The 26234-nt window shown below is 42.5% G+C and overlaps 1 protein-coding gene across 1 annotated transcript; it reads right to left on the bottom strand.

Annotated features, from left to right (window-relative positions):
* Nucleotides 1-3742: 3742 nt before the first annotated feature.
* LOC136524845 (uncharacterized) lies at nucleotides 3743-6849 on the bottom strand. The gene is made up of 4 exons (XM_066518086.1): nucleotides 6723-6849; nucleotides 5524-6598; nucleotides 3951-5443; nucleotides 3743-3854 (listed from the first exon to the last, which is right to left on the bottom strand). Exons 2-3 carry the CDS (start codon nucleotides 6471-6473, stop codon nucleotides 3964-3966), a joined length of 2430 nt encoding a protein of 809 aa, XP_066374183.1. The 5' UTR covers nucleotides 6474-6598; nucleotides 6723-6849; the 3' UTR covers nucleotides 3743-3854; nucleotides 3951-3963.
* Nucleotides 6850-26234: the final 19385 nt, after the last annotated feature.

A 26234-nucleotide genomic window follows, 5' to 3' on the forward strand; every position in this document is an offset into this window, starting at 1 on the left:
AACTATTTTGTAGTCATACAGCTGCTCCATAAGGTACAGCTCACTAACAGCATCAGAAACTCCAAACTTTACCTCAAGAGCATCCCATAATTCTTTGTCTGATGTGCAAGATATGTAGTTTTTCTCATACTTACTATGAAGTGCACTAATCATGGCACCTCATAACAGGTTATCGGCAGCCAAGAACTTTTGCTCCTCCTCAGGAGTAAATTATTCAGGCTTCTCCTGTGCAGCATGATAGCAGTTCATAGCAGTCAACCACAACACTATCTTGGCACGCCATATCATGAAATTCTTGCCATCAAAGATATTCGGCTTCAAAGCAGCAGCAAAACTACTGACAGAAAATTGCCTAACATTAGGCTTTTGGATTATTAGATAATTAGGTATTTTTATGGCCAATTTAATCCAGAAATAAAATATCAGTAGGTTTGTGATGACATATATGTGTATGTGTATGTGTATATCACTAACAAACGCCACAGCATGCAAGTATGACATACTGATCGATACAGTAAGTACGTAAAGTATGGTAATCAGAGAGTTAAGAGTGTACCCAGCGGTGGGTCCCATGCTGAGGGCATCGGATGCTCCATTCGCACCAGACATAGTGTGTTGCTCGAAGTCGTGGACCACAGTCGATGTAGGAAGGTATTTGTAGTGCAGTCCCACGAACGGTCACCAGGAAGAAGACACATTGTTGTTCCGCGAGCGATCACCAAGAAGAAGACGTCTGCGACGTGGACGAGCAGTCGCGGAATCGCTCCCCAAAAACCTAATCGCCGCACACCCCGTGCAAGGTTCACTGGCGGACGAGGGTTCCGGAGGCACCTGCTCTCCCGTTGCTCCGTGCGCGCAGAGGTACAAAACGGGGAAAACCAAAGGGCGGCTGAGATGTGGTCTCTCGAAAGCGAAGGGACTGACGGAGGACTTCTACTTTTATGCCTGCGGCGGGGAGGGAGAAAGCCAGCCGAGGAACTCAGGAGACGGAGACAAGAAAAATGGTAACTTGCGCAAACAACTCGCATCCACCATAAAAAGAGAGAAACTCCCGTAATTATGTGGATTAAGTGGCAAAACCTGGCTACGTCCGCCCGTCCGCTCGCTGCCTGCCACGCCCACGCCCACGCCCACGGCCTCGGCCCGGCCGGCGGCGACGCGCGCGCGTGTGATACTCCTGTGTCCTTTTCTCAGCTTCTCAATTAAGATGGATAATTTCCAACCAAATAAGCTGAGTCAACGTTCAATCAAAATTCCGTACGATATTAAACCATACAACACTTAATGTTACGGACCATAGAGTTTTATTTGATTTATTAAATATTATATAGGCCTAGCCCATAATATATCCAACAGTGTATATATATACACACGGCAAGAACGACGCCGGCACGCCGCCGTCGTCCATGAAGACTACCGTGAGAACCTTTCTCGTTTTGACACTTCTTATTTGCATTGGCTAATCATTTGCTTGTTCTAATCCCAAACGAAACGGTCAATGGTTGGTTGGTGTACTAAGAATTTTTCACCTTGTGCCCGAATGACAAGTAAAAAGGAGCTTGTCAAGTTCATCTTGTCCTGCTGGATTTATTTTCTGGTCGAAAAGACAACAGGGTAAGTACAAGAAACTAATGGCTCCACGGTTAAAACCCATTGATTTGTCCGAAGAAGATAGCTTGCTTTTTGAAAGTCTATTGGAAGCGGACAAACTCGATCTGGTATTGATGGACACTCTTGAGTGTGAGCCGGAAGATTCAGTGTGTTGCGAGGAAAATGGTGTAAGAGTAAGCCACAAGAATCTGCTACCTCTATCGAATAAAGAATGTAATTTTAATTATATCCTTAATAAAAACTATCTAAGTTTTAATTGAATTTATAAAAATGACAATATTTATATATTCTATATTAATCTAATTATACTTATTTGCTATTATAAATATTGCTATTTTTATATGCAATGGTTACATTTAGAATGTTTTGATTCAATACTATGCTATAATTAGCTTCTTGTCGAAGTGCGAGATGGTTTGTCATCATCAATGTATACATCAATCATGGAGAGTAATAATTTTCTTGTCAGACATAGAACTGACGTAATTGGGCCTTAAAGTCACCTCTCAAACATAAGAGAAATAGGCTGATGAAGACTTCCCCGTTGATGTTTGATATCAATTATGAGTATTAAATATAGATTAATTATAAAACTATTTGTATAGATGGAGACTAATTTACGAGACGAATCTAAGCCTAATTAGTCTATGATTTGACAATGTGGTACTACAGTAAACATATGCTAATAATGGATTAATTAGGCTTAATAAATTCGTCTCACGAATTAACCATGGCTTATGTCATTAGTTTTATAATTAGTTCATGTTTATTCCTCCTAATTAGCATCCAACATTGGATGTGACGACGGCTAAACTTTAGCCCAATGATCAAACACCCCATTTACAACATGTATTATGCAGCCCGAACAAGATACTACCTCTAGTCGATTTAATATGACATCTTAGATTTTCTTGTCACCCACTCGATTCTATGAAACATTAAGTTTATTTGATCGGAGGTGGTATATTTTTTATGTCGTTGTCTACCTTATGGTAAAGCATATCCATCTGAGGTGAAATCGTGACTTGGTATGAACGTGTATGTGGTTTTTAGATTTTATTTTAAGATTTGATTTGATGGAGATATTATTTTACTGGTAGGCGTCATGTTCATCGAGCTCAATCTCTTGGAGATGCTATTTGGATTTACTAATAGCTAATAGTTAATTGGGCGATACTATGGTACTCTGAATCCTCGGTAGGAGATAATAACTCAAATAAATCTTAGCCATTTTTTATATTTATAATTAAAATTTAATAAATAAAAATAGCCTAGAAAAAGAGGAAAAACTCGTTAAACCCCCTAATCTCGGGAGAAAAGTGAAGCCCAGAAGGAGCCCATGATTGCACGCCCAGCCTCCATTGACCGAGACCTCCGCTACCAGTCTTAAAAAATTTAGACAAGTTGTTATCACCACACCATTCGCCATCAACATCACCTTCCATCTTAACATCCATGTGTGTCAGCGGTGGCTTTACAATTCTTTGCTTCTTTTGTATTGCGTTTTAATATTAGGATTGAATCTTAAGTTGGGTCGGCCTTTTGTTTTGTCAATGTTTATAACAATTAGTCTGGATTTCCTTGGTTGCCAGGGATGAAGCCGGAGTTTATCTGTTATTAAAAAATACTAACATGTCGCTTAGCCAACTGACGTGAACATTCGAGAAAGTCCATGTGCTACAGTATGGGAAAGGAAGGAATTAAGTTATAGAATGTACACGGCAACCACAGCATGATGCTCCTAACTCTTAACAGAAAATTCAGAGTGAACCACTCCAGATAAACTTATTCACAAAAAAAAAACTCCAGATAAACTTGAACTTATTCGATGTGAACCGACGACGTACTATGAGCTGTGAACGGAGGGATATAAGCTGTGGGGTAGTTGCATAATTGTAGATTAATAAATAATGGCCGGCCTGTCCATGTAGATGGCGAATGTCTTGGAGAGCGACAAACCACCATCTGCTCATCCAATGACGGAGCCAGGAAAAAATTATAGGTGGGGCGAATTTCAACCAGAAAATGAACCAAAAAGATATCGTATTCACAATGTACCTTATTCACATACTATAATCACACAAATCATGGCAAAAACGCTACGATCACACATGACGACGAAAAATAGACGAGAAACAAAAGATGTTACCTCAAATTTGAAGAATAAACTAGTTCTTGATTAGTTGATGTTGATCCATACATTGCAAATTACAAATAAGTGAAATAACTAAGAATGGATGAACCTGTAAATTGAATGAATATCAATTAGCGTCTTAGCGAGTAACAATAAAATAATTGTAGCCCTCAATCAATAATGGACATAATGAGAAAATACTTACTAGTGGTGAAGGACTAAGAATGTTGATGACGTCGAGGGCTCTTTGGCAAGCTCACTCTTCGGGTTTTCATAGATTGAAACCTCTTCTTAACTTTATCAATACCAAGTTCCTTGAAGATCCCTTTCTCAATGTAGCACACTAACAAGTTATTGAGCCATTCATCACCCATCTTGTTCCGCAAAGCTGTCTTGATGAAGTGCATAGCTGAGAAGGCTCTTTCAACTGAAGATGTTGCCACAGGTAGGATCAATGCTAACTCAATGATGCGATAGACCAATGGAAAAAGGATATGTTTCTTATTTGCAATCATTGTTGTAGCCAAGCTTCCAAGGTCATGACAAGATTTGAAATCATCAACTCTACTCACATGAACAAGGAATGTCTCAAGTTCTTCCCTTATATTATCACGATCACGAATAGAGAAATCTTGATCATAGATCTCAGTTATCCGAGCAATCTTTTCAACATCAAACCTAGCAAAGTTCTCTCTTGGATCAAGACAAGCAAATGAAACAAGCAACTCAGATGATACCTCATTGAAGCGATGATCCATCTCCATGATTATAGCATCAAGTGCAGCAAGGAAAGTATCAACACGGTAATGATGCTCTTGAGTGATTAAGTTGCCATCACGCCTTGATCTGCCCCATCTTGGTATTGCCTCTTCCATATTTGGTATTAGAATTTCTTTTGCAACACAAAATGATTTGACCTCTTCCAATAATTGTTCCCAGCCTTCATTTCTTAAACTGATCAAGCGTGCTTTCACATCAATAAGCAATGACATGGCCTCAACAATGTTTTGGTCTTTTCTTTGAAAAAGAAGAGACAACTCATTTGTAATACGGAACACTTTCAACATCAACTTCATATTTAAAACAAAGGAAAAGCTTTCCATTTTGTGCACCAAACCACCGGCTTGGCTAGGATTACGTTCATCTTCATGAATCATGGCTAACACCTTGACTACAGAATCCCACATTGACTCAATACGAAGTAATGTTATATAATGAGAACCCCATCTTGTATCTCCTGGTCTATGCAAGTTTGTCATTTGATTCCTTCCCCTCCCTCTTAGAATCTCACCACTCTCTAACTTTGCTATAATGGTTTCACAATGTTGTGCTTGTAATTTATCCTTCCTCTTACAAGATGCACTAGTACTGGTGACAATTAAACCCACATAGTTGAAGAAATCATCAAAAGAGGAGCAACAACTTGCAACGGAAACAATAACCAACTGTAATTGATGAGCAAAGCAATGAACATAGAATGCATAAGGGTTCTCATCACGGATCTGTTTTTGCAAACCATTGAATTCACCTCTCATGTTTGAAGCACCATCATATCCTTGGCCTCTTAGTCTAGAAATAGGTAAACCATGGGCAGCAAGAATCTCAGTCAAAGCTTTCTTTAGGGAACTTGATGTTGTATCTTCGACATGCTGCAAACCCAAAAATCTTTCCACAACCATTCCCTTTTTGTTCACAAATCTGCATAATGCATTTAAAAAATAATTACTAACCTCACAAGTCACCCAGAAACATAAAGCACTTCAAAAAAAATTACTAACCTCACAAGCACAGCCATTTGTTCTGCTACTGAGATATCGCGAGATTCATCAATTAGAACTGAGAAATAGCCATCCCCAATTTCTTCTTTTATTACTTCAGTGACCTCTTCAGCATAACTCCGTGTAATATCTTGCTGAATCTGATGAGAAGTCATGCGGGCATTATTTTGACATAACTCATCATATGCAACCCTCACATCATCATTCCTGTTTTTGTACCAATCAATCATTTCTAGGAAATTGCCCTTGTTTAGAGAGGTGACAGATTCGTCATTGCCACGAAAAGCATGACCCTGTGCAATGAGAAAGCTTGCAACATCTAGAGCAGCAGTCAAGCGAACTTCATAGAGCATTTCTGCTATTTTGGTATTAGCATCAATCTTATGGGTAATACTTGCTCTTTGATTCTTAAAATCTTCGGCACATAATCTAGCTTTATTGTGGCAACTAGAAACTCCTCCAACATGACCTGGAAATCCTCTATATGCATGTTTAAAATCATTAAACCCTGTCTTTGTGAAAACCACATGACCAAATTTCTCATGGTCGGCTTCTTGCCTAAAAAGATAACAATAGAAGCAAAATGCTGCATCCTTGGACACACTATACTCTAGCCAATCATGTTCCTTAAACCATTTTGGGAGAAATTGTCTCCAATCATTACCAACACGCTTGCGAGGAAAATTATGTCCAATGGGTTGTGTCGGACCTTTCAATAAATAAGCCCTTCTAACATCTGATTGAACATTAGGATGAAATCTTTCAATTGGCATTCTAAGAGCTGGATTTGGATCAGCTACAATATGAACATGCGGGTCAAATTCTGTGATAAGGCTGATACCGTCATCTTCTTGTTGTTCTTCTTCCTGTGGCCGTTGTTGTGGTTCTGGTGGTTGTGCATCATCAACACCAATATCAACATGTGCTAAATCTGTTGCTACAGACTGCATAGCTTCATTTTCTTGAACAACTTCTCCCGCCGTTGAAGTAGTGGCGTTGGCACTTTCATTAGTGCTTGGGCGGCTGCCAGTTGAACTTGAACCAACACTCAAAGTTGTAAAATAATTCTTCAAGTCTGCAGAAAAATTACTTGTCAAATTAGCATACTCTATTACTGATTTACTGTCTTTCTAATAATTTAAGATGTTAATGAAGTAATGATTCGTGAACTGAAAAATCATAAAACAATAGTATAATACCATTTTTCTTGTTGTTCTTGCCAATGCTTGAACCTCGGCCTCTGCTTGAACCTCGGCCTCGGCCGAATCCAGATGTTGGCGGAGCTGCTGCACTTGCTCCTCTGCCGCTAAGCTGTCCGCGGCCATGGCCGGCCCCAGCGCCAAGCGCCAGCTCTTGCTCCTCTCCTCCTCCCTCCATCGCCACTGCAGACTGTATAAGTTTCTGAGTTTCTGACTTTCTGTGCAGAATGTACAAGTTTCTAAGACTGAAAAGACTAATTCATGAACACATTACGTGAGTGAAAACCAGATAAACATGACAGGTATGTTTATGAAACCAAGACAACTAAGTAGGATTAGATTGGGAGAAAACAACTATAAGTGTGCGTGGTTTTAGAAAAAAGAAGTCTTCTGCAAAGGTCTGCTAATCTGTTTATGACACTGGAGCTGCTAAATTTTTTGAAAAGCAGGTAAGCCAGGAAAAGAACATGAAAAAACATTCAAAACTTAAAAAGTAGGTAGTCTCACTGAAAGCACCCAAAACATAACACACGTACAAGGGAATTTAATAAATAATAATATATGTCTCATGCTAAGCATACACTTCGACAGGTTGGTATGGCACACAGGCACAACCACACAGGCATGTCACAGATTCAAGATTATGGTTGTTCCAGTTATAATCAAGATAAAGTGAATCGGCCTATTGCTTAAGTAAAAAGAAAACTAAGGCACATGTACTAACATTAGGAACTGCAACTATTTAGGCATGGGTAGAGGTAAAAGGACAGTATCACTCCTCAGCTAAAATAAAGTTGTACCACTCAACATTTTATTCATAAATTCATAGAAAGTAGGTTTCAACTTGTAATCAAGTAAATGTTTCTTTTGAGGCAAGACATATTAACATAGCAGAAATCACTCTTGATGGTTGAATTTCAGATCATTACATTGAAACTTTGTAAAGTTCATTGGAGTACCAATCTAAGAGTATCTGTATAACACAAATATACTGGCTATGTTGCTACTGTATAACACCAATCTAAAGTACATTGAAAGCAGCGAAAGTAGTAGCCAGCTACTGACTAAGATACTGGCTATGTTGCTACTGTATCAGGCTATCAGTTATCCAGGATCCGATGAAAATTAGAGAATGAACAAGTAAACAGCATGTATTTCTGTCCAAATTCCCCACCGGTTCATAATACAAGGAGTATATGATTGTCTGCAGATGAACAAAATTCATGCCTGATGCTCCACAAATAATAATTACAGGCTACAGAGTACACAAATGATACTCCACAAACAATTCAACCTGCGGGCTCCCCTCCCCACAAAAGTGATAATGCACCCATCAATTTCGCAAAACTAACTAATATATTCATCAGTTTTACAGAGGCAATAACAAGATGGAAGAGGAGCAGTACCAGATTACGTTGTTCTAATCTTCTTCCTTAACCACTTGAGTCGTGTAGAGTCTTTCGCTACCCCTGTCCTCCTCCCTCCATTGCCAGGCGCAGCCAGCTCCAGCTCCTGCTCGGTGGCCGGCGGGCAGGCGGATGGGCACCTCGGCGACTCGGCCAGTCAGCCCTGGCGGTGTCCGACAGGCGGACCGCGGATGGGCGCCGGCTGGCCGGCCGGCAGATGGGGTAGCGCCTGGATGCCGAGTGGACCGACAGGCGGACCGCGGCGGACGGCGGCGACCTCGAGCGCTCGATGCCGAGTGGCGGTGGCTGCGCTCGATGCGGACAGGGGTAGCGGGCGGATTGGGAAATTGGGGATTGGGGAACTAGATTGGGCTTGGGCCCTTACTGGGCTAAACTAACTGAAGTACTGAACATACACAGGGTCACAGCCTCACAGGCTCTGCTCGTTGCCTCGTTTCGTCGTTCGCCGCCGTCGCACAGAGTCTCGGCGCTGCCGGTAGCGTCCTCGGCAGCCGGAGATAGGCAAGAAGAGGGGGTTCGGGGGTCTGAGGCTACGCCGCCGGTAGCTGGGGCGACCGCCCCACCACGCCCCTAGGGCAGCTCCGTCGTTGTGCTCATCATTGCGTCATAAACAAATATATAATCTAGTAATACGCCAGCGTGAGAAAAAGAAGTTTGCTTGCGAAGGTTGTGTACCGTAGCAGCCGTATACATGTAACTGATGTCAAGAAACCACAATCCAAGGTTGACATAAATATAATATCACTGCTAATGACCAGTTAAGGTTTAGTCGACCAAGAAATAAAAATAACCGCAATTCAAAGTTTCAAACTCGATCGTTCCACCTTAGCAATTAATTGAAAAGAATGGGATAAGCACCGCATCGACATACATCGAACAAAGCTCGTGTGAGGCCAAAACTTGTTCAAATCTGACAAAAGGACACGACTGACATTGTTTAGTGGAAGCTGCAAATGAGAAAGATCTGCCGAGTCTAATAACACGAAGAGATGAAACTCTCCCTGAAAGCTACATATATATATGGTACCAAACTACCAACTCCGTTGAATTCATGTCCGTAAAAGCAGCCACGAACATTAGATGAACCATGGTCCAGGAAAATCTGCATTGATGAGGAGATTCTCACAAAGACGATGGGGATTGATTTGCAGAAATGGACCGGGCTACAGGCCTGGCTGTTGGCACGAATTTCCACTTTCATGCATGATTTACAAAAACTTGTGAAACTGTTTTCTCGAAAGAAAATCATGTGAAACTGTTAAGAGTGGTGTGCATGTAGATGTGAGCATTCTTGAGTACCATTGTATAAAGTTTAAGATACTAGAAGCATATCCCACGCGTTGCTGCGGAAAATTGATGGTGATTTAAAATGAACTTAGACTATATATAATTATTTATACAAAAAAAATAAACTATTATAAATTAATGCTAGTGAATTGTGTGGCATGTTGACGTGCACAACAAAAAGCTTTGTGTCTGGCTTACGTGGACATCGCATTGCATGTGCTAGTGAATTTTAATTATATGTGACAGTGAAGACATGCTTAATCATGCTATAGATTTTTACAAAAACCTGTCTGGTGTTGAGGAAAATTTAGGTGTCCATCTGTGAGAAAATATTTGGGGGGATTAGGATAAAGTTACTGCCTCTAAGAATAAGCTGTTAAGGCAGCTGTTTTTGAATCTTATACCGAAGGGGCTCCTGCCCGAATGGTTTCTCTTTTCTTTTCTATCGAACCTTTTGGGATACCATTAAATCAGACCTTATGAATTTGGTGAAGGAGTTTGAATTGGGTAATCTAAATTTGGATAGGTTGAACTATGCCACTATTACCTTAATTCCCAAAGAACCTGAGGCTAAACATCTTAGAAGTTTAGACCTATTAGTCTCATTAACTGCAGCTTTAAAATATTTGCTAAAGCTTTGAACAATAAGCTAATTAAGATAACTGACAGGCTTATTAATGCTAACCAAACAGCCTTTATAAAAGGCAGGTTCATTTTAGAGAGTGTGGTAGCTGTCATGAGTTAATCCATGACATTCATAGAAACAAAGAAAAAGGGATTATTCTCAAACTTGATTATGAAAAGGCCTATCATAGGGTGAGCTGGAATTTTATTGAAGATATGCTTATATCTAGAGGCTTTGATTCTAAATGGAGAAATTGGATGAAAAGGGTTATTCAAGGGGCCACTATCTTTGTTAGGATAAATAATGAGAATAGTGTCTATTTCAAGCCTGAAAATGCCTCAGACAAGGGGATCATTTATCCCCTCTTATGCTTTTTACAAGAATGCTTTTAAAAGCTACCAGACATAATCTGATTTCTGGTCTTATGCCTAGAGTTGTTGATGGAGGTGTTGATGTAGACAACGGTCCGATCTTCCGATAGGTATGATAGTGTCAATTGGTGGAGACTCGACGTTCATGATCTAGGCTTCGAACCAAGACTGATTCGGACCCCCACAACTGTTACACCACTGCTTCATTGGTTATCAACCACGCAAACACTATTAACCTCGCCGAGAAGGCTTTCCTGCAAGCGAATCGAGAACACAAGTAAGAATAGGTAAAACGCAATCTGAAATTGCAAATAATTATGAGGCTCTAAATCTGATGAAGGTGTTCAAGTCTTTATTCGAAAGGACTAATCGCCATAGGTGAACAAGATCAAGAACAGGGGCCCTAGTTTAACAGCAAACGATCTTGGCGATATAGTTGCAGCAAACAATGTATGTTTCACGTGGAAAACAAGAACCCAATAAAACCCAAACCCTAACAAGAGCGGCGGCGGCTAATTATAGAGTCTTGGGCGTCACCCCCTTGGACGTGCCCCCTAATGGGCTCTAAGACGATACACGGCCCAATGGACCAAAAGACGGTGTCACATCACCCTGCCAGATTCTGGACACTGATTTGTTTCGACAATTCCTATTTACTCAGGAAGGATTTTGATGTGAAACGAAAGCCATTGGATAGCTTATCAAGTTATCTTTCCAAGCATACCTGGATCGTCGAAAATGAAGTCCATATGCGTACTAAGCGTTGATTTACCCGGGACTGCTCCTAGAATCCGAGATGGACTCCAACTTTAGACGGACTGGGCCTCCACCATGAGGAAGATGAGTTGGATGCCCATGCTGGACCTCCTCCTCTCCTTGGCTTGTACATGGCAGAGTGATGTCCTCATCATCCTCCCTTTCTTGAATTGAAGTCATCCTCGACTGAAGTATATCTTCTTCTCTAATGGATGGCAGCAATGGTGGCTGTGGAAGTAGATGTTCATCTTGGTGCCCAATCCTTTGCAAAGGCAGCTGCCATGGTGGTCTCCCTGCTAGAAATTCATCCTCATTCTCCTGCAAAAAGGTTAGTACTAACAAGAGGCATAGATCTAGGAGTAGGATCAATTGAGTATATAGTCGATTTACAAGTTAAAGCATAACGTGGTTCATCATGATCATCAAAATCAGCAAGAACAGATTTTAGAGCAAGTAAAACTCCTCCTTTTATTTTAATGGTATTTGATTGTTCAATTGCTGGTTTGCTAGAATCTATAACATGTCCATTCTTTTTTCTTTTCAGCAAGTTTCTTTTCACAATGGACAATTTCAGTGGGAGTTAAAGGAAGCAAAGCAATGTTCTTTCCTTTATGCATAAAAATATATCTATATTTGTCTACCATGGTGTACAACACCATTATCATATTGTCAAGGGCAGCCTAACAAAAGTGAACAAGCTTGCATAGGCACGACATCAAAATCAGCATAATTGTGGTAGAACCGCCTAATATAATGCCCTCCCAAGAGTACTTGTCTTCCATTAGACACTAAGTACCCAAGAGAGTGCACTAAATCATGTTGTTCCATCGAGCACACCCCAAGGGAGAACTAAAAAATCCACATTTTTCCATTAGGATCATAAATGAGAGAATAAAGCTTATAAAATTCTTAACCATCTCTTACATCACTTTATTACAACGTTAGAGTACCTAAACAAGTTGAATGCAATAGCGGAATTAAGATAGTTTTACATGTAAAAGAGTTTATACATTTTAGGTTTACATTTTTATCTTGCAGCGGAGAACAACATATGATCAGAATTACAGCGGAAATAAAGATTAATGGTGAATCATAAAACTTTTCTTCTAAAACTTTTAGTGAGGGTTATAAATAAACACTACGGTCGTAGCATGAAAGGAATCATCTCTGAGCCCACCAGGAGGTTTCCACACACAAAAGTCATCTACCATCCATCGGTCACCTGCAACAGGGGGAATAAAACCCTGAGTACTCGATTGTACTCAGCAAGACTTACCCGATATGAGGAAAATAAAAGACTCCAAGGATATGCAAGGCTTATTTGACTTGTGGGTTATTCCATCTGCGGATGTATTACTAAACGTGTGTCCTTATATTAAATTTTATTAGCAGTCATCATTAGTCCATTAACTATTCATTCTATGTAAGCACCTATGCTAGTTTCAAGAAGGTGGTGAGCAATTAGAACCATTTTACCATCTTTCATATTCCAATTCTTACTACAGTGCTAGACCATAGCCAAGTTGGTACTGTCTCATAGAAACGGCGATTCACGAATCAATGTATCCCAGCTGGGTAACACGAAACACACACCTCGCTTGTACCCAGGCACAAACAAGACCAATCCGTTCCACTCCTGTCAAGGGGTCTAGGTCCCCATCCAAACTTGGACTCCAAGCCCCCACACTTGAGACCTAGTCTTAGTATGGTGCTTAGACCTCCACCTTTCCCCGTCTCCAATCAGTCGGTCCGAAAAGACCCAGAACCCACGACAAGAGCGTAACGAACCTTCCCGCTCCCATAAGCAAGTATATGCTCAGGATAATAAGTCTATGACTTGACTACCATCCATAGCAATGGACGGTCCTCAATCGACCAAGGCGGAACAAATGCAATCCGAGCCTCGCTCGAATGCCTAACCAAGTCTAGATCCAAAGTACCTTTCCGCCCGGTCTCCAATTATCATCCATATATATTCCATGTGATAGTAATATAATAACAACAATAATATCTTTCCTATCTCTCACGAGTAACAGGTAATCACTAGACTTCTACCAAATCCTATAGCATAGCCATCTACATGATTCTGACATACTAATAGGACTCATAGGATATATATATATATATATATATATATATATATATATATATATATATGCAAGTGGTTTTCATTTAACTCCTTAAAACTTAATGCACAAGCATAAATTAAAGTGTAGAATAATAGGAGTTATGCGTCACGGCTTGCCTGGGGAGGATATAACCAACAGTTAGCATTCCATTGTGGCGACACGATCATCTAGACGTCATCTTTTCTACTACTCTGGTCGACTCAATGATCCATCGTGGTTCCTGTTATGACATTCGTGGATGCAGCGCGGAAACATAAATAATCACGACAATCGCCACTCTAAAATATGATTACATTGCTAAGCCAACGAGCTGGCTTTAATGACTAACGTACTAAGCTACGTACTCATGTTGTCGACAACGCGTTATTTTACCACGTTATTTTAGTCATACCATTTCAAAGTATTTCTTTATTTTGATATATATATATATATATATATATATATATATATATATATATATATATATATTCTCGAAATAGGGCTCATTAGCTATCCTAGCAAAACAATTATTCTGGAGCCGCAAAAATTACCGTAGGTGCCTAAAAATGTTAGGATTTTGGTGTAAAAATTCTAGAGCCAACACTACTACCAATTTGCCATAGCAATTCCTACAAGTTTGTGATTTCGCAATATTAAGTATTCAAATTAATTAGGTTACTCTTTAGAGTATTATGAAACTAGGCGAACAAAATATACTAGCAGATGGATCATAATTTTATAAACTTAACAAAATTTGTCGTAGCAACAGCTGGCCCAGCAACGGCCTAAGGCGGGGGAGCCTGCGCATGCGACCGTTTTTGCAAAAGAGGCATGTGCTCTTTAGAAATCAAACGACACAGAGAGGTACTGTTTCTCTAGACTAGGTCTTTGCACAAAACACCTCGAAAAAGTGCTGCCTTCACAACGGGGCGGTTCCCGGTGTGCCCGTGCGTGGTGGCGCGTCGCACCGGCGGCAACGGTGGCTCCACTGGTCACACTAGACTTACTACGACAGCAACCACGAACCGACCACTAACTATGGCTAAACCCTCAGGGGTAGTCAGGTCGTAACACCTGAGGTGTTACAACCTCCCCCCCTTAAAAGAATCTTGTCCCGAGATTCGAAGCAAGAACCAAAAGGGAAAACACGATTACATTTCACAGACCTGAAGGTACACAGGAGGTTACACGGCTTCGCCCATTAAACCACACAAGGATTTAGGGATACACGATTAAGAACAAACCTAGTACAACCAAAAGCTTAATCCAGGAGTCGAGATAGACGGGGACAATGGAGAAACAACAAGAAAATGATTATAACATGGCGTATGTCCAACAGATCCAGAAACAGGAGACTGAGAACTCAAACATCATGAACCCTAAGACCAAACTAACCAACGGTGGACTTGAACTTCTTCGACAAAAACCAGATCCCTTCTTCTTCTCAGATTACACAATGGCCTCTGACTAGCGACCCTAGTTCCATGAACGACGACTGGATCTTGTAGCTCTGCTTTGGATTCGAGGGGAATGGGGATGCAAGAGGAGAGCAAGGGCATCTTATAGTGGCAAATGGAGGTGGGGGCGCAGCGCACCGGGAGTGGAGGTGGCATGGATGGGAGACACTGATGGTTCACGAGGTGGGGAAAAAGTCAGCCATGGAGCGCTCCCTACGTGAACTTGAGCGAATGGAGGATAAGGTAGAGGGGAGGGGATTCCCTAGTGGGGGAAGCGTGCGGGCGGTCGTGTCCCCAAAAGAAGAAAAAGGAGAGGGGAAGGGGGGTCCGGTATGGAAGTGAGGATGGGGATCGAGAGCCGACAGGGTGCCGGGAAAAAGGGAAGCGCACAGTGCATGAGTACGGTGGATGCGGCATAATGCCATGGTCACACGAGAATGGGGTACTAGTGGACCCTGACACTGATGGCGTCCATAGGGCACATGGCAATAGTGACTTGGCATGCATAGTGCGGGCGAGCTGGACACAGGGCTTGGGACATGACATCTACTCAGGCTTTTCCAATCACTCCTGACTACCCGAAGGCTAACTTTTCCTTGTTGCTTTTCTTTTCCTTCCCTTCCTTGACCACAATATGCGCCAACCTGAGATCGTGACATACATGCTTCGTCCAAAACCACATTCTCTGGTTTACTTTGAGGGAACACTATTTCATTGACCCATTGTGGATTTCCCGTTTGAACACCCAAATATTTCCACAAGAATATTTTGAATCAAGAGTGGTATGGCGGTGTAACTTGGTAAAGGTGCTGGTCAACAACCTCGATACCAGCATATGCCGAGCAGCGTCCTCCATGGCAGTTGTTCCATAGGGGCCCTCGGTTTCGTCGTGGCACCATAAGCTATTAACCAGGCAACTATTACTAACTTACATGCAATGAAGGCGTTGGGGTCATAGACCCCAGAATCAAAGGAGTATTGCAAGGGAAGGTTTAGACAACAAGGGTTCCTTTTGCAACAAGGGACAAGGAATTCAAATTCCACAACGGATTTAATTTAAAGAGATTCAAATGTTCTGCTGGTATATCCACAATTAGTTGATACAGTGCCCTCTGTTATCCAATCATGGCTGGTCTGGTCACACCTAAATAGTAACTTCTCTTGTAACCCACTTAACATCGTCCTTGAAAACCCTAAGCACGTCAAACAAGACCTAAGGGTAGATGGATGCAATAAACACAACAAAATAAATAAAATGCACATTCCAAACATCCTTATGCCGGTACAACATACAGGCACTCACTCTCCCATTGTTGACACATCTTCACCTTCCCTACGACTAGACGATCTCAACAACTATGGACGAAATACAATGGAAAGATTACAGTACTGGAGGACAGCGACAAAAGACACATCTTCACAAGGCAACTAATTTACTTTGTCGGACCACACATCTTCATTCTTGGGCTCGACAGATTCTTTTACCGCCCTGGCTATGGATCTACCTCCTCTCTTGGTAGTGGCTGAGTGAGGGGAAGCAAGGACTCTACTTCTGACACTTCTGAGGGTGGGGGTGCTGGCAGTACTGCAACACCGATTCTCCTTCTTTTCGGTAGGTGGACAGGGATTCCCTCCAAGATCAAGGGATCCTGCCTTTCAGCGGCTAGCGTCCTACGCTTAGCCCTAGTGACAAGGTAGGCCTCACCCAGCTGATGGGCATGCCGATCTTCGGCCTCCTTTAGGGCTTCCAACATGGTAGTCTCACGACTCTCTGTGACTGCCACACTGACATGCGCTTCAGCGAGCTGCACCTGGAGCATCCTGGAGAAGATCTCGGCTTCCTCGGCTCACCGGAGTCACTTCCTCAGCTTCGAGGCTTGCCGATCATACTGTTCATCCAGAGCAAGTGGGTATGTGGTCAAGTGCACCACGGTTGGACTATATTATTGCACATCCCACCCTTGCAAAGCCTCCATGCGAGCCCTCCATACCTGTCGATTCTTTTCCAAAGGTGGAAATAACCTCATGGGGGTACGAGCAATGGGCTATTCATAGATCTGGCAAAGAGACCGCAAGGCTTTGTGGGCCACAACTTGGTAGGTGTCAACGAAGCGAAACCCAGTTGCGGTCACATTCCAAGCCTCAGTGATGTCGGGGAACTCCTTACTTTTTCCAATATAGACGGTAACTTCACACCGCTTAGTGCCAAGTTTCTCATACTCACGGCCCTCATACTCAGGACGATCCTTGATTCCGAGTTTTTGTAGGGTGGCATATAGGATTTTGGGAAAAACCTCAGTGTTCAGGCAGTAATTGCTAACCTAGGCTCCTGCCATCCCTGGTGGGTGGTTGCAAGGGAGGATTGAGCGGAAAGCTTGCTCAAAAGGAAAAGCTAGGCAAGCTAGAGTGCACCGAGTGGTGGTACCAATGGCTAGGCCAGGCCCTGCTTATAATGGTAGAGCGGTCAGTGGTCCTGGCGCAGTCCATCTTCGGTTCCTGCGTGGGGCCACTACAAATGAATTGACCAAAATTTTCACACGTTCAAGGCAAGCGATGTCTGAGGCCATTAATGACTAGTACGGCTGCGGGGCAAGGGTTCAGCAATAGCGCAGAAAGGAGTATGGGGAGACATGGGTCACGACAGGTGTGAACCATAGGCAAATGTGAAGCACGAAGCCATAGTTCAGCAGTAATTCTCGAACAAGGGCCGGTCAGTCGTGCACAATATGACTCGCATGACTTCTATGAAGGGCGCATCTACCAGCAATACGGTCACGATGACTAAGGCATTACTAGGGTGACTGACTTAAAGATCATATACTACGCGAGAGTTAGTCCACCGGAGAAAGCCTAGTTAAACCTATTCTGGATGCTTAACCATAGCAATAGGGCTACTTATATATTTCATAGTTAACGCCCTAACTTTTTGCAAAAATAGGTTGTCAAATTTTAGTTTAGAAAATGATTTTGAAGCTTTATTTTCTCATTTATGCTCTGATACCACCTATAGCAGAACTGCCTAATCTAATGCCCTCCCAAGAGTACTTGTCTTCCATTAGACACTAACTACCCAAGAGAGTGCACTAAATCATGCTGTTCCATCGAGCACAATCCAAGGGAGAACTCAAAAATCCACATTTTTCCATCAGGATCATAAATGAGAGAATAAAGCTTACAACATTCTTAACCCTCTCTTACATCACTTTATTACAACGTTAGAGTACCTAAACAAGTTGAATGCAATAGCGGAATTAAGACAGTTTTACATGTAAAAGAGTTTATACATTTTAGGTTTATATTTTTATCTTGCAGCGGAGAACAACATATGATCAGAATTACAGCGGAAATAAAGATTAATGGTGAATCATAAAACTTTTCTTCTAAAACTTTTAGTGAGGGTAATAAATAAACACTACGATCGTAGCATGAAAGGTGTCGGGTATCAATATTAGGGATCCCAAAGCAAGGAAGTTAGCGCCCACGCTGACTTCCCCGGATGGGGCAAGACGTATTTAAAAGTCTCGCCTAACCCCAAGGCCGCGGGTTCCGCCTCGCCTAACCCTAAGGACGCAGGCTCTATCTCTCTAGACCTCGAGGCCACGAGCTCTCTCTCGCCTAACCTTGAGGCCATGGGCTCCATCTCACCTGACCTCAATGCCGCGGGGTTCACCTCGCCCGACCCCAAGGCCACGAGATCCATCTCACCTGACCTCGAGGCCATGGGCTCCATCTTGCCTGACCCCTTGGGTTCGTGCTCCATCTCTCCTAACCCCTTGGGTGTGAGCTCCATCTCACCCGACCCCAAGGACGCGGGTTCTGTCTCATCTGATGGAGACCCATACCATGGCCAACCACTCCAGGTCCAAGCATATGGGCCTGGGTCAAAACTCTAACACCAGGGAAGACACTGGCACGCCTCGATGTAACCCGTGGCCATGATGGGCCATACCTAAGGATTCAAATCAAGAACAGCGTCGGGCGTGCCAGTGCTGTTCTGCCCAACCTTCATACGAACACTGACAGGCGCATTAGTTCACCACGACGTCCGCTGGGACATAATAGAATGCCATGATAGGTAGATGATGCCTGCGCATGGCGCCAGTGACGAATAGGGCCGTGACATGGAGCCATCCCTATGGACATCTACAGGATCGGTTGGACCCGCATGAAGGAGAATAAGGACCCGGCGATCTTGGAAGCCTTCCTCTCGCTCTCTGTTGTTCTTCTCCTTTTCCTCCGTTGTAACCCACGCTTCCCCTTCGCCTATAAAAGGGGAAGCAGGACGCCCCATGAAACGGGGGATCCAGATCCGCATGAGACCAAACCACGAGATAAAAACACAAGAGCACGACATGAGTATACGGCTGAGCAGCGATCGAGCTCACAGCGCACGTTCACTCCTTTCACCCGAGACTTGGGATCATTTCCCTCTCTCACCTATTTGTAACCCCTACTGCAAACCAAGTGCCGGTAACACAAGCAGTAGCAAACTGGGCATAGGGACATTTCGCCTGAACTAGTATAAACCATTGTGTCCTCTGAGCACACCATCTGAGCCAGACGCACAAATACAAATTTATTCATTGGTGGTCCGAAAACATCGACAGTTGGTGCGCCAGGTAGGGGCTTTTTGTGCGTCTCGACGTCCACACCAGGTCTCAAATGGCTAGTCACTGTGTCATCTAGGTCACAGGTGCGCATGTGCACTTTGGGAACCTGGACTTCATCATTTCAACGGAGGAAGAATTGGTGCAAGTTCCCACCTGAAAGGTCCTAATGGCTAGAGGGGGGTGAATAGCCTAATAAAAAATTCTACAACAACACTTACCAAAAAGGTTAGACAATTATGAGGCGAAGCAAGAGATGCGCTAGCCTACTCAAAATGCAAGCCACCTACCACAATTCTAGTTTAGATAGTCTTCACACAATAGCTATGACACTACCCTATGTTCGTGTGCTCTCAAAGGCTAACTAAAGAGCCACATCAACCAAGCAAGCAAGCTCTCACAACTAGCTACACTAAAGAGCTTGTCAACTAGTTTGCGGTAAAGTAAAGAGAGTGATCAAGAAGGTTATACCACCGTGTAGATGAAGGAACCAATCAATCACAAGAGTGAATAATAATGAACACCAATCACCTCAGAATCAAAGGATGAACACAATGATTTTTACTGAGGTTCGCTTGCTTGCTGGCAAGCTACTCCTCGTTGTGGCAATTCACTCACTTGGAGGTTCACGCGCTAATTGGCATCACACGCCAAACCCTCAATAGGGTGCCGCACAACCAACACAAGATGAGGATCACACAAGCCATGAGCAATCCACTAGAGTACCTTTTGGCGCTCCGCCGAGGAAAGGTCAAGAACCCCTCACAATCACCACGATCGGAGCCAGAGACAATCACCACCCTTCACTCGATGATCCTCGTTGCTCTAAGCCATCTAGGTGGCAGCAACCACCAAGACTAACAAGCGAATCCCGTAGCGAAACACGAACACCAAGTGCCTCTAGATGCAACCACTCAAGCAATGCACTTGGATTCTCTCCCAATCTCACAAAGATGATGAATCAATGATGGAGATGAGTGGGAGGGCTTTGGCTAAGCTCACAAGGTTGCTATGTCAATGCAAAAGGCCAAGAGTATGAGCTACAGCCGGCCATGGGGCTTAAATAGAAGCCCCCACGAAATAGAGCCGTTATACCCCTTCACTGGGCATAACGCGGGCTGACCGGATGCTCCGGTCAGTTGACCAGACGCTGAGCCCCCAGCGTCCGGTCACTCAGTCAGCCACGTGTCCTGGCTTCAATGGTCATCAGTCTTGACCGGACACTGCGCCTGAGTTGACCGAATGCTGAACACCTAGCGTCCGGTCGTTTACAGTAAGGTTCCAAAACCGACTTTTGCCGATCGGACGCCTGAGTTTACATTAATTTTTATATGCATACACTCAAACAAGTTTACTTTTATGTTGTATGTGTTGATTGGTAGGGTTTGAATCAAGTTTGAAATCTTGGTTGTAAATTGAATTTCCGAAAACCCTGATTTTCAGTAACTAGTTTTACCCTGGAAAACCCATTTCAAAATCTAAGCACATTTTGGGGTTGGGCCTAAAAGCAAAAGTGTAGATCTTGTCAAGTTGTACCAAGTTTGTTTTTGGAGTTTTCAAAGTTGTTATGTAAAATTTGAAGTAATTTGAAAAGGCGAAATGTACTTAAAGTGTCCCCTTTTGATTTTAAACTTGCATTTCAAAATATAGACCGAATTTGGGTATGATTATAAAAGCAAAGTTGTAGAACTTTGAATTTTGAACAACTTTTATTTTTGGAGATTTTTGAGTTGTTACATAAATTTGGGAGTAATTTGGGTTTTCAATCGAGTGGCAATTTTGTAAATAAGGCGAACAGTGCCATCGGGCAGCTGTCACCGCCGGCGATCTTCTTCTGGGTTCCAGGCGCGTTCGTGGCCATCTTTGGCTTTGCGCTGGCGTGGAGAAGGCTCCTGCGTGGCTTCCTTGTTTTTTCATATCTACCTTGTTATCAGTCTTAATTCGTAAATGCCTAGTTATGCTTAGTCATGCTTAGGCGGGTGATTACCTGTCACCTGTGAGTTTTAAATGGATCATTGGTTATGTTTGGTTACTTATGTTATCATGAGATTTGAGCATGTGAAGTAATAAATCTAGACCGGGCAGACTCGGTGTTTGAGAGCCACAAGACATGGAGGTCTTGTGAGCGGGTTCTTTCCGCCTGTGTCGATTAAGGTCCGTCCGTTGTTGAATTGCATGAGGTGAGACTTTGTAGTACTAACCACATACTCCGGTAAGCCTTAACTTGGCTATTCTATTACAAGAAAGGCTACTCGCGCACTGGGAGTGGAGAGATGGCAGGAATAGCGTGTACCCATGGGGCAATGGGCTGGATTGGTGGAGTACTGTATTCTCGGGTGGCGCGGACCCATTCTTGTTTTAGAGGATCCGAGGGTAGGTTGATATATGTAAGTCGGGGACCTACATATGTCGTGTGGTCTAGAATTCCTAGCTGGGTTTTAATCGGTTTGAATTGTTGTTGCTCCTCGGTTATGGAGACTCAACTCACTGTTGATCATCGTAGTTAATAAATAAAACTTGAGCTGGATTTGAGAAAGAGTTTGATATAAAGTTCATGATCTCATTACGGATCATGGCAGATTCATATGTGGTTCTTATAAAGTTTTATATGTTGAAGTAAAGAATTTTGTTAAAGAGCTTTTACACAAAAGAACTTTGATTATTGCTAAAGCCATACCTTGAATCCCTGAGCCTGCATTCCTGAGTTCTATCAGTTTCTATTCTGGTTAAGTCTTATTGAGTACTTTTGTACTCAGGGTTCATTGACCCTTGTTGCAGGTGAGGTTCATGAGCAGGTCTGTTTTGGGCCGTGCTGCATGACTGTTGTTCAGGTCGACAACGATAAGTAAATGCATGGCCCTTGGGCAGGGCAATCTATTTGTGTGTTTGTATTATGTTATAATACCACTCCACTACTATGTTTGTAATAATTATTGAACTTAGTTGTAAGGTTTGAAACTACTGTTTTGTAAACTAAGTTATTGTAAGACTTCCGCTGATTTACTCTAGTGTATCTATTTGAATAAACTATTGTAATACTGCAATGACTCTATAATGTGATCCTGCTCGGAAATCGTGGATGATTTGGGGTTCTCCGAGGACACCCGACAGACTTCTTAAGTTACTGGGAACATATGCATAGATGTCAAAGGTCATTGGACAGTGATAGGTGCATGTGGGCCCTATAATTTAGGAGGTTCTGCCACAGAATGGTATCAGAGCGCTCTTTACAAAGTCTTTGTTGTATTATTTTACAAAAACTTCAAAATGATTTGGAACAAATATTTATAACTTGTTAATTTGGTCCAAATTGCTTTCGACTTATCTTATTTCATTCCCTCCATTCCTTATTTGATTAAAAAGGCTATGGTGGAGTAGTAATCTTATTATGCCCTATATAAAAACAATTGTTGTTTATGTACCTTTTAAGCTACGATGTTTTTGTTCGTAAGAACGATTCATGCATCATGATTAATTCACTTGTTACTTACTTTCCCTTTGAGTCTGGGTTGGGTAGTGAGTCTGGGTTGAGTTGTGTAATCCACCATTGCTACTCTTGAGACTGTTATCAGATTGTCTTACTTGGATTAATCTTGCTTCCTACAGTATGGCTCGTACCAAGCTAACGCCCCGTAGGTCCGTCAGACCCAAAGGAGTTCCTCGTCACCAGCTTGCCCCTAGGAATGACAGTGCTAGCAGTACCAGTTCTAGGCCTGATCCCCAGGTAGAGATACAGAGGATTTCTATAGAGTTGGCACAAGCTACTAGAGATAGGGCCTTAGATGCCATCCAGGTAGGAGAATTATAGGATCAATTGAGGCGTCTCACCACCGCTCATAGGAACTGTGAACGTATGTTAGTTCGTATGATGGAAGGAAGGAATGAAGCTTGGCATAGAGAAGATGTAGCTAGAGCTAGAGCTCATGAGCTAGAATTTTATGTAGAAGACTTAGAAGAACATAATACTACTTTGCATGAAGAAGTCCATAGGCTGAGCAATCTCCTGGATCCAAATCATGAACCTCAAGCAGATGAAATGGACCCTGGTGTCATCATTGCTGATAATGATGAACTTGAAGAGGAGGAAGAAGAAGATCCAGAAGAATTGGTGATGGTCGATGAAAGTGATAATGAAGGCAGAAATGTTTCTGGAATGGATACCGATCCCGAAGTTTGAGGTGATCGAGGAGAAGAGTAGAGTTGTAAAATAGTGAGATCTAGTTAAGTTAAGTAGTCTTGTGTAGGTGCGGGCTTGTGTTTAAATAAGTGAAACCAATGTAATGCGTTGTAGTAAGCTCTTTTATCGTTTAATAAAGGCTTGTGAGTAAGTTGGTTTGTTATGAACAGATGCGTCGTACGCGTGGTTCGCATATTCCTGGTACTTCACAAGATGAGGATGGTATTCCTGATCTGCCACCAGTTCCACCAAATCTGGCTGATGCTATCGCTGCCCTTATCAATGTGACTGTTGAAAATGCTCGATTGCTTCGAGAGATAGCTCAGAGTAATCAGAATATGGTGCAAGGAAACCATGGTTGCAATCATAACAGGCAGGAGGCTACATATGTTGATTTTACAGATACAAGACCACCAGTGTTCACCAAGGCCGATGAACCTCTGGAGGCTGATGATTGGCTTCGGACCATGGAGCAGAAATTTGATCTTATTCCATGCACGGAGATTCAGAAACCTATGTTTGCCGCCCAGCAACTTAGAGGTGCAGCAGGTGCTTGGTAGGCAAACCTAGTGGCTATGCAACCAGGTGGCATTCCAATAACTTGGGCTAAGTTCCGTACTGCCTTCCGAGCCCATTATATTCTAGAAGGAGTGATGGCTATGAAGCTGGATGAGTTCCTTGCTTTGAAGCAAGGGGATCAAACGGTTATGCAGTATGTGGGAAAGTTTAATCATCTTTCACAGTATGCATCTGAACATGTCAATACAGATGCCAAGAAAAAAATGGTTCATGCGAGGTCTAAATACCAAACTGCAGACAATGATGACTACCTGTACCAATGTTACTTATCATGAGGCAGTAAATATTGCAATTGCTTCAGAGGAAAAGTATCGGCAGCATAAGGAGATCAAGAAGAAAAAGAGTGTGATGTCTGGATCTTTTGGTGGAAATCAAAAGAGGCAGAGGGTGATTTATCATCCAGTGAACCATTATCGTCCTCCTTATCCTCCACCGCAGTTCCAAGCCGGGCAACAATCAAATGTCTGTCCTGCTACAACTTATCAGAATCCACAACAGACAAATGCTTCTGGGGTCCCTGCTCCAACACCCTAGGGTCACAAGTATCCCTATTTCAATTGTGGCAAGTCTGGTCATTTCTTGAGGGAATGTTCGTATCCAAAGCAGTCTAATCCAAATTATTAGAAGGCCCCTACCAATCAACAATAGGGCCAAGCACAGAACAAGAACAATAATCAGAATGCTCAGAAGGGCAAAGATGAAAGGAAGACAGGACGGGTGTTCTACATTCAAGCTGGGGAAATTCCAGAAGGGGAGCCAGTGATGATGGGTATGTTTCCTGTCGCCGATCATCCTGCTGTTATGCTTTTTGATTCTGGTGCATCTCATTCATTCATCAATAGAACCTTTGTCGTAAAGCATGAAATTTCAATTGGGGCAACAAAGGAAAATTTCTTTATACAGTCGCCTGGGGGACGTCTATGTACTAAGGAAATGGTATACTAGGTACCCATAAACCTGGGTGAGCATATTTTTCCCACTACTATGATTATCCTAAAGGATCAGGATATAGATGTAATCTTGGGAATGAATTGGATGTATCAGCATAAGGTTGTTATAGATGCTTTGAATAGAACAATAAGGGTGAGTTTGCCAGATAGTAATTCTCAACTTCTTATCCAACTTCCAACCTTAAGAAGATCAGTGGGCAAAGTTTGTGCAACTACCGTCAAAGAGGTTAGAGATATCCCAGTAGTGTGTAAATTTCCTGATGTTTTTCCTGAAGATTTACCCGGTCTACCACTTGATAGGGATGTTTAGTTTAACATAGAGTTAAAACCTGGAACAGCTCCGATCTCTCGGAGAGCTTATAGGATGCCACCTAAGGAATTAGCCGAGTTGAAGACTCAGTTGCAAGAGTTGATTGATAAGGGGTTTATCCAACCTAGTTCATCACCTTGGGGATGTCCTGCAATTTTTGTGAAAAAGAAAGACGAGACCCTGAGGTTATGTGTTGACTATCGTCCGTTGAATGAAGTGACTATTAAGAATAAGTATCCCTTACCTCGGATAGACTTGCTTTTTGATCAACTGGCCAGAGCCAAAGTTTTCTCCAAGATTGATTTGAGGTCAGGCTATCACCAAATCAAGATTAAGCCTAAAGATATTCCCAAAACGACATTTACCACAAGATATGGATTATATGAATACTTGGTAATGTCTTTTGGTTTGACAAATGCTCCAGCTCATTTCAAGTATCTGATGAATTCATTATTCATGCCTGAGTTAGACAAGTTTATAGTGGTGTTCATTGATGACATCTTAGTATATTTCAAGAACAAGAAGGAACATGCGGAACATCTCAGAATTGTCTTGACCCGCTTGAGAGAACATCAACTATATGCCAAGTTCAGTAAGTGTGACTTCTGGCTTAAGGAAGTACAGTTTCTTGGACATGTCTTATCAGCTGAAGGAGTTGCAGTTAATCCAAGCAAAGTTAAGGATGTGCTTGATTGGAAACCGCCAACCACTGTTTATTAGGTTCGGAGTTTTCTGGGAATGGTGGGGTATTACCGTCGTTTTATTCCAGATTTCTCTAGAGTATCCAAGTCCATCACTGAGTTGTTGAAGAACCAAGCCAAGTTTGTCTGGTCATCTAATTATGAAGAAGCTTTCTAG

Source organism: Miscanthus floridulus, chromosome 18 (genome assembly GCF_019320115.1).
Source record: "Miscanthus floridulus cultivar M001 chromosome 18, ASM1932011v1, whole genome shotgun sequence".
Taxonomy (NCBI): domain Eukaryota; kingdom Viridiplantae; phylum Streptophyta; class Magnoliopsida; order Poales; family Poaceae; genus Miscanthus; species Miscanthus floridulus.

What these genes read in the sequence shown, in the direction of transcription:
- LOC136524845 (XM_066518086.1), bottom strand. Translation starts at nt 6,473, where the DNA reads ATGCAGTCTGTAGCAACAGATTTAGCACATGTTGATATTGGTGTTGAT. An exon ending in CAAATGGCTGTGCTTGTGAG is followed by an intron (nt 5,444 to 5,523) that starts GTTAGTAATTTT and finishes TGCATTATGCAG; the next exon opens with ATTTGTGAACAAAAAGGGAA.